This window comes from Carassius auratus, unplaced genomic scaffold (genome assembly GCF_003368295.1).
Source record: "Carassius auratus strain Wakin unplaced genomic scaffold, ASM336829v1 scaf_tig00217227, whole genome shotgun sequence".
Taxonomy (NCBI): domain Eukaryota; kingdom Metazoa; phylum Chordata; class Actinopteri; order Cypriniformes; family Cyprinidae; genus Carassius; species Carassius auratus.
In genome coordinates, this window is record NW_020528951.1 from 35940 (window position 1) to 44214 (window position 8275).

The following is an 8275-nucleotide window of genomic DNA, read 5'->3' on the forward strand; positions in this document are numbered from 1 at the left end:
TTGGATCAAATAAATGCAGGCTTGGTGAGCAGAAGAGAATAATAAAACAAACAAAAAAACATTAAAAATCTTACTCAAAAACTTTACTTTTATCCCAGTCCAGCCCTACCTACAATAAAATCGTAAAAGTATTTATCATATGTAATATAAAATGGGTTAACTAGCACTCATTTTCCTACAACCATCCGTTGTCTGTCAATGCGCTCATTTTCATCATTAAACTGAAGTCATATCCAGCTCCAGTCCAGCAGGGGGCGGAAGTGCGTCATATGTTGCTGCCTCTCGCTCAGAGCTCACGACGGAAGTAGTGCGGGTTTTCTTTCTGCTGCTGTGTGATTAACGTATTTCAGGTCGGTTATGTGAATTTACTGCATAATGTACTTTCAAATATCATGACCGTGTGTTTTATCGTATCTCGCTACTGTGTGTCGGACGATGATTTATGTTTTACAGAGAAGCGAGTTCAATATCATGTTTTAATACTTCAAATCCAGCAGCTAACGTGTCTTAAATGTGATTTAATATTATGCATCATTGTATAAGCAAAAGGCTCGTTTTTAACATTTTTATGATTTCTTGAGCACTTTTTTGCTTCTAAGATCTTTTTTTTTTAATCTTTGCTATGAAAATGTTTGTATTTTAAACGTTTTATTTAATGGTTTTTATGTTTAGATTTAGCTGTTTTGCCATTATCCCAGACATTCAGTAGAAAACCACAAACAAGTTATTGTAAATATTCTTTGAACTAATAATTAGTAACGTCAGTAACATTATTGACTGGCAATATGAAGGCAGTGAATTTGACTAAATTATATTAATATAAAGAAAGGTTAGTGAGTTTGGCAACGGTCACATTTACAATATTAAGTTAATTATTTTAAATTATTTGACTGTTCACTCCAATAAACATAATGTCAGCATTTAGTAGTGTAAAAATGATATAATATATGAAAGACTAAGATAATTTTTTTTTCAATATAGTAAATATAAAAAATTAAAGTAATCTGAAGAACCTAATCATATGTAAATTAGTTTTATCAGTCATTTATGAATGCGTCTTTCAATAATCATGAAGTGTTTGTGTTCAGATGTTGAGCATGAAAGCGCAGGTGGATGTGGTCTGCTGTAAATCAGTAGGAACTGATCTGTCCATGCTGGATATTGAGGATTTCATCACAGAAATCTGTCAGCTGAAGAAAGAGGTGGCTTCACTGGAGGCAAAGCTGAGAGAAAGAGGAGACAAACTGAACAGAGAGGTTTGAACAGATCTTCATTTCATCTTTAGCTGCTAATATGGACTGATTGTTTTGTGAATCAATGTCTTATTGTTAATCATACTCTCACTAGATATATTACTGATTGTGTTTGTCAGGATGTGGAGCAGGTTTGGGTGCGTGAAACTGATGGGACAGAAGCTCAGGATTCAGTCTGGAGCGTCAGAGATCAGAGATCCAGAGACACACAGGACTCAGAGCTCAGCCTCACTTTACTCTGTTATACTGACGCTCAGGATCATGAATCCACTGATCAAACCTCTGACTGTAACGCTGGAGAACAGCAGATGCTGCAGACGCCGCTGAAGATGTGCTCCGTCAAACTGGTGGACTGCAGGAACCTGATCGAGAGCAGAGGAGAAGAAACCACCGCAGAGAAACAACAACAACACACTGATGAGGAAGAGGAGGAGGAGGAGAATAATGGGGATGGTGATGATGAAGATTTCATTCCTCCAGGTTTGTTTCTCCTTTAATGAGCTTATGTTCAGTTCTTACACATCTCACAGCAGACATAAACTCTTATTTCCATTCTTACACATCTCACGGCAGGAGGTGTTTCATTCAAACACTTGATACACTTGATTGATGCATTGTCCTGTGTCTGTTGGTAGTTGATTACGTCACTGCGGCGTCGCTATGGCGGCCAGGTACTATTGTGGAGGTACTATCTGCAATGGAAAAATGTGAAAGGTGAGGTGAGTCGAGTCGAGTTGACCTGGTACTGGTAATGGAAAGCTGCCACAATCTTCTTAATGTTGTAGAAGGCAAATCTGCAGGACCAGGCCGTAATATGGTCTGTGAAGCTCTGTTCCGTGAATATGGTCTGTGAAACTGATCATTGATCACAGCTCCTAGGTTACTGGCTGCCCTTGAAAGAGTCATGGTTGACGAACCCAGTTGTATAGAGCAGTTGTGATGAAACGATGGGTTTGCTGGAATCTCAAGCAGTACTGTCTTAGCTAGAAATGTCTGTCTGACAGACTGCAATGCGAATATCTACCGTCATATCATCTGGTTGGAATGAGAAGTAAGGATGAGTGTCAGAATAGCAGTAATAAGAAAAGCCATGCTTCTGGATGACAGATCCTAATGATGACATGTAGATGGAGAAGAAAAGTGGTGCAAGCACTGAGCCTTGAGGAACCCCAGTAGCAAGAAGTTGTGACTTAGAAACCTTACCCCTCCAAGACACCCTGAAAAATCTATCTGTGATTCCTGAGATGCCCATCCTTATTAATGAGTGGGACAGAAGAATCTGGTGATTAACGGTGTCAATAGCAGTAGACAGATCCAGCATGGTTAGTACTAAGGATTTGGAGGCTGCTCTTGCCAGTCGCAGGGCTTCAGTAACCGGGAGCGGGACATTCTCAGTTGATTGGCCATTTTTGAAGCCAGACTGGTTGCTGTCCAGGAAGTTGTTCTGTGAAAGATGCACAGATTTGCTCAAGTGTCTTTGCAATGAACGGAAGATGGGATATGGGTCTGTAGTTTTCTAAAAGTGCCGGATTTAAAGAGGGTTTTTTTTAAGCAGTGGGCTTATCCAAGCCTGCTTAAATGCTGTGGGAAATGTACCAGTGTGAAGAGTGGTGTTGCTAATGTGTGTTAGCAAAGGTATGACTGAATGAGAAATGGCATGAAGGAGGTGAGTGGGGATAGAATCAAGTGGACAAGTACACAGCAAAATCCCCAGTGTTCATTTAACACTCTGAGTGTGGACTTCTATAAACTCTGAAGCAGTGTTGAAGTTAATGGGATAATTAGGTGATTAATTGAGTTATGATTGACCATTATTGAAGACACCTGATAATAGCAAACATAATCACCAAACGAGAAAATCACAATTTGTGTGTCACCATTATAGTGGTCAGTTTTTGCTTTAGTTGGGATCTTGACCCTTGATTTTTAATTATAAAATTAGTTTGGCTGGTATAACAAAGTTATAACATACACTCAAGCCAAGAGCAAAAGTCATTGGTTTTTGATTATTATGTTTTAATGTATTCATTATTTGTCCTGAATCACTGAACTCATTTAGAGTCTTTTCTTTGAGTTATTATTTCTTTATTACACTCAGACTGTTAAATTAACACTGGGAATTTTGCTGTGTAGTAGGATGATCCTAAAGGATAAGTTTGGAAATTTCCATCTCAGAGAGTGGAGAGGAGGAGGAGAGAGAGTGTGTATTTGTCGTTATGAAGTTATCTTCAGTTTGTGATCTGGGGAATTGGTCACTGTTGGTTCTTGTTTTATTTTTGAAAAAAAAATTGCATCAGCTGTAAGAGTTGATGGAGGAGGAGGGAGAAAAGGACAGAGAAGGGAAGAGAAGAGAAAGTTTTGTGAAATGTGAGAGCGTCAGAACAGTTGTTAATTTTGTTGTGGTAGTTAGGGTCATTTAGTCATTTAAGCAGTTGGAGACATTTGCAAAGAAAGAGACGAGTGACTGATACACTTTTAGGTCAGTAGAGTTTTTTGATTTGCACTATTAACTTTCTGCAGCCCAGAGGGCTGTGAATCTTTGGCAAGGCAGCGATTCGATTACGATTCATAGGTTTTCGATTCGATTTAAGAATGATTTTTGCAAATTTAGAACGATTCGATTCGATTCGATTCACAATTAAATTTGATTCGATTCTGCATTCTTTAAGTGCATTCACGGGATTATTTAAATGCTTCTACTAAATTCTTTAAATGCTTAGTCAGGGGGCAAATTACAGTAGCATTTATGGTTAGAGAACCATAGGTAAAAAAAAACAAAACGTTAAAATGTATGTAAGCCAAGTTTTTAAAAAAGAGCTTAAAGTGCTTAAATTCCTTGTAAAAAAAATAAAAATAAAATAATAATAATAATACTTACTATTATTATTATTATTATTATTATTATTATTATTATTATTATTATTATTATTATATAGTCTACATACATAAAATTATTGTATTTGACATTTCTGTCACTTCTGAAATTATGGCTACGCCCCTGGTGTGACAAAATGTTAGCTTATACATAATACTCTTTAAACTCTTTTTTAAAAACTTGGCTTGGCTTAAAAACTTGGCTAAATTTGAAAAAATCGTTCTTAAAGGAACACTCCACCGTTTTTTGAAATAGGGCTTATTCACATTATTTCCTACATTTAGATAGGTGGGCAAATGCATTTTTGTGTCAGTGCATGCATTGTTTTAGTTTGACTGGGTCGGCGTTAGCTTAGCTTAGCACAATGAATGGAATCCTTTGTTGCCAGCTAGCATGGCCGGAGTAAAAGTGATCAAAAAAATAAAAAAAACCCACCTAATTACTTCTTGTGGCCTGCGTATTCACAACGAGTACAAATAGCGATCCAGATTAACACTAGGCGATTTCCTTGGCAGATATTGACTTGGGACTATATTATGGGGAAGCACAGAAGAAAGCACTGCTACTTCGGCCCAGAGATATCACGCAACACATGAAAACATCAACTCTATGTGAATACAGGTATAATATGGGTCGATCTATACATGCGTCATGATTAAAATAATCACGTACTCTGTGGACAGCTGTCAATTTGGTCCATTCGGCGTGGGGCGTTTTTTCCAGTTCACTTTGTCACACCGGAAAAAAAAAATCGAGTACTGCAGAATGGATCAGCGCCGTGAAATCCTCTGTAGATGTGACACAACTTCGGGCACGCTCATCTTGATCTGACATGTTGAGCCTGGTCATCAATGGCAAAAACATGTCCCACTCTCTACAGCAAAGACACTATTTCCGTCGGCATAGATTGGCATATTCCCCCACATTCACACCACCAGTTCATGTTGGCTCTCATCCTCACGTCCTCAGGCTGTTGAGCGATCGCAACTAATACACGCGCATATAAATTTCACTCGCGGCTGGCTTGACGGTGTTTTTCTGAAGTGCGGCTGGCTTGACCGCAGTCTCCTACTGTCGTTCTATTTCCAAAGCACGCAGCTCGTCTTCTGTAAACTCTGGTTCAAATAGGTATGGTTCTGGTTCTTGACTGTCTGAGAAGTCACCCTCTTCGTCTCTCTCAAAATCAGCCATGTTCATCGCCATTCGTGTACTGTAAGGAAAATAGCCAGGCAGCTACTATTCACGCCGGTATGTTGACGGAAGTCGTGGGATTTCATGTGTTGCGTGATATCTCTGCGCCGAAGTAGCAGTGCTTCGCCTAAGCAGCAGTGCTTCGCCTGTGCTTCCCCATAATATAGTCCCAAGCCAATATCTGCCTAGGAAATCGCCTAGTGTTAATCTGGATCGCTATTTGTACTCGTTGTGAATACGCAGTTCACAAGAAGTAATTAGGTGTTTTTTTTTTGGTTTTTTTTATCACTTTTACTCAGGCCATGCTAGCTGGCAACAAAGGATTCCATTCATTGTGCTAAGCTAAGCTAACGCTGACCCAGTCAAACTAAAACAATGCATGCACTGACACAAAAATGCATTTGCCCACCTATCTAAATGTAGGAAATAATGTGAATAAGCCCTATTTCAAAAAACGGTGGAGTGTTCCTTTAAATCGAATTGAAAACCTATGAATCGTAATCGAATCGCTGCCTTGCCAAAGATTCACAGCCCCACTCGCTTTAGATCGAATGAGGCGAGCAGAGTGTTGAAGTCAGCAGCTTGGGGTTTATCTAGATGGATGGTGAAGTCACCAAGCAGTACCAGAGTACCATCTTTAGGAAAGTTTGATAGTAACACATAGGGCTGCACGATATTGGGAAAAAATGACATTGCAATATTTTATTTTTCTGCGATATATATTGCGATATGAAATTTAATAAAAAAAAATTCTTAGAAAAAAAAATGGGGTGAGCAGATTTACATTCTCATTTTAAATGATTTAAACATCAACACCATGTCAATTGATTACTATGCGTGAGGGAGAGAGAGCAAGACAGCGCTAGTGTTCGAGAGCAGAGGAGCTGATGATACTGCGCATGCGTGATTCAGTGTGAAGCAGACTGACACACAGTGCATCAGAACCAAACTGATTCTTTTGGTGATTGATTCTGAACTGATTCTCTGCTAATGTTATGAGCGCGGGTAAACCGAGCGCTTGAATGAAGGGCAGTCTTGCAAAACGTTAGTTTATTTAATAACAAATACATCGCAATGGATTATGTATAGTAAGTGGATCATGGTTTCTGTGCCGTTGACACCTAATTTATTTACTTTTATCTTCAAGACATAAATCCTTGTATGCACATTATTGCTGTTACTTTATTTGGGTTCGTTGTTGCAAAACTTAATTGTAAACTTTTCATGATTATGAGGTTTTTAACTGACTGAAGTTATGATTACTGACTTTATATATTTGAATGTTTGATATACTTGACGCCATTACGTCATCGCCATTGACATCATTGTGTCGAACGTAAAAGAACCGGTCTTTTCAACCGATTTATTGAATCGAACCGTCTGAAAGAACTGGTTCATGGAAAAGAATCGAACGTCCCATCACTAGTGGTTGTTGCTGGTCGCTGTATAATTATTGAAATTGCAAAATGGGCTTCAGCCAAGAATTTTTATTTCGGTGCATCCCTAGATGTTTTCTATCTTTATTCAAGTATATTTTAAAGTTGTTTTATTAAATTTTTGTTCCTTTCAGATGTCAATGGTGGCTCATCTTCTGATGAAGATGAAGAAACACTCTCAACTTCAAAAGAGCAGCTGACGGCCAAGAGTTTCTCCTGCAGCACCTGTGGAAAAACAATGAGTTCAGAGAGTAATTTGAAGAGACACGAGAGAACACACACAGATCAGAAAGACTTCAGCTGTAAGATATGCAACATCAGCTTTCCTACCGCAGAAGAGAGGAGACTTCATTCAAAAGAGCACAGTGGGAAGAAGGAGTTTCACTGTGAACAGTGCGGGAAGGTTTTTTTCCATCATTCTAGTCTAAAAGTTCACTTAAAGACTCACGGTGAAAAGTCTTTCCACTGCAGTGAATGTGACAAGTATTTCAGCAATAAAGGAAATCTTGATGTTCATAAGCGAATCCACACAGGAGAAAGACCTTACAAGTGTCCTCACTGTGAGAAAAGATTCAGTTATGGATCTCTTTACAAGAGACATGTGCGTTTGCACACCAATGAGAGACCGTATCAGTGCAGTGAATGTGGGAAAACATTTACAAACTCAAGCTCTCTAAAGTCACACCAGAAAATCCATTCTGATGAGAAACCGTATCAGTGCAAACACTGCGACAAACGATTCCGTCAGATTGCTAATCTGAATTGTCACGAGAGGATTCACACCGGAGAGAAACCGTATCTGTGCGCCCACTGCGGGAAGAGTTTTTCTGATCCAACTCATTTCAGGGAACATAAGCGAATCCACACTGGGGAAAACCCATATCACTGCAGCATCTGTGGGAAGAGTTTCAAGCAAAACACTAACTTAATAAAGCATCAGAGGATTCATACTGGAGAAAGACAGTTTAAATGCTCACAGTGTGAAAAGACGTTTGCTCGATCAGACGTCCTCAAGGTCCATCAGCGAGTTCATACAGGAGAGAAACCTTACTCCTGCTCCATCTGCGGTGAGAGATTTGGTTATTTGGGTAGTTTTCAGACCCACCAGAACAAACACGCTAAAGAACAAACTGCTCCAGAATCATCAGAGTGACTTTTCATGTCTTGGTCTGCCAGTAAAGGCTTTATTTTTGCAGTTGGTTTCATCATTCATGCCATGTAATACATTGGGAAGGTTACTTTGGAAATGTAGTAGGTTAATAATTTCTTTAATAAAGTAATGTAACTAATTACTTTTGAGTACTTTTTGATTACATTTGCATTAAATTTACATTTAATCATTTAGCAGACGCTTTTATCCAAAGCGACTTACAAATGAGAACATTAGAAGCAGTCAGGTCAACAAGAGAACAACAACAACAGAATACAAGTGCCATGACAAGTCTCAGTTCGTCTAGAATAGAACGCCTAGCCAGTTTTTTTAATGAAAAGAAAAGAAAAAGAAAAGTGCTAGTATTAGT

At 38.8% G+C, this 8275-nt stretch overlaps 1 protein-coding gene across 1 annotated transcript; it reads left to right on the top strand.

The window, feature by feature from the left end:
• The first annotated feature begins 245 nt into the window (after nt 1-245).
• On the top strand, nt 246-8047 carry LOC113100295 (zinc finger protein 501-like). Its single transcript, XM_026265084.1, has 4 exons — nt 246-350; nt 1089-1256; nt 1373-1733; nt 6890-8047. Exons 2-4 carry the CDS (start codon nt 1089-1091, stop codon nt 7906-7908), a joined length of 1548 nt encoding a protein of 515 aa, XP_026120869.1. The 5' UTR covers nt 246-350; the 3' UTR covers nt 7909-8047.
• The last annotated feature ends 228 nt before the right edge of the window (nt 8048-8275 follow it).

Coding starts and splice junctions, on each gene's coding strand:
- LOC113100295 (XM_026265084.1), top strand. CDS start 1,089: ATGTTGAGCATGAAAGCGCAGGTGGATGTGGTCTGCTGTAAATCAGTA. Junction 1,257..1,372: donor GAGACAAACTGAACAGAGAG/GTTTGAACAGAT, acceptor TGTGTTTGTCAG/GATGTGGAGCAGGTTTGGGT. Junction 1,734..6,889: donor TGAAGATTTCATTCCTCCAG/GTTTGTTTCTCC, acceptor TGTTCCTTTCAG/ATGTCAATGGTGGCTCATCT.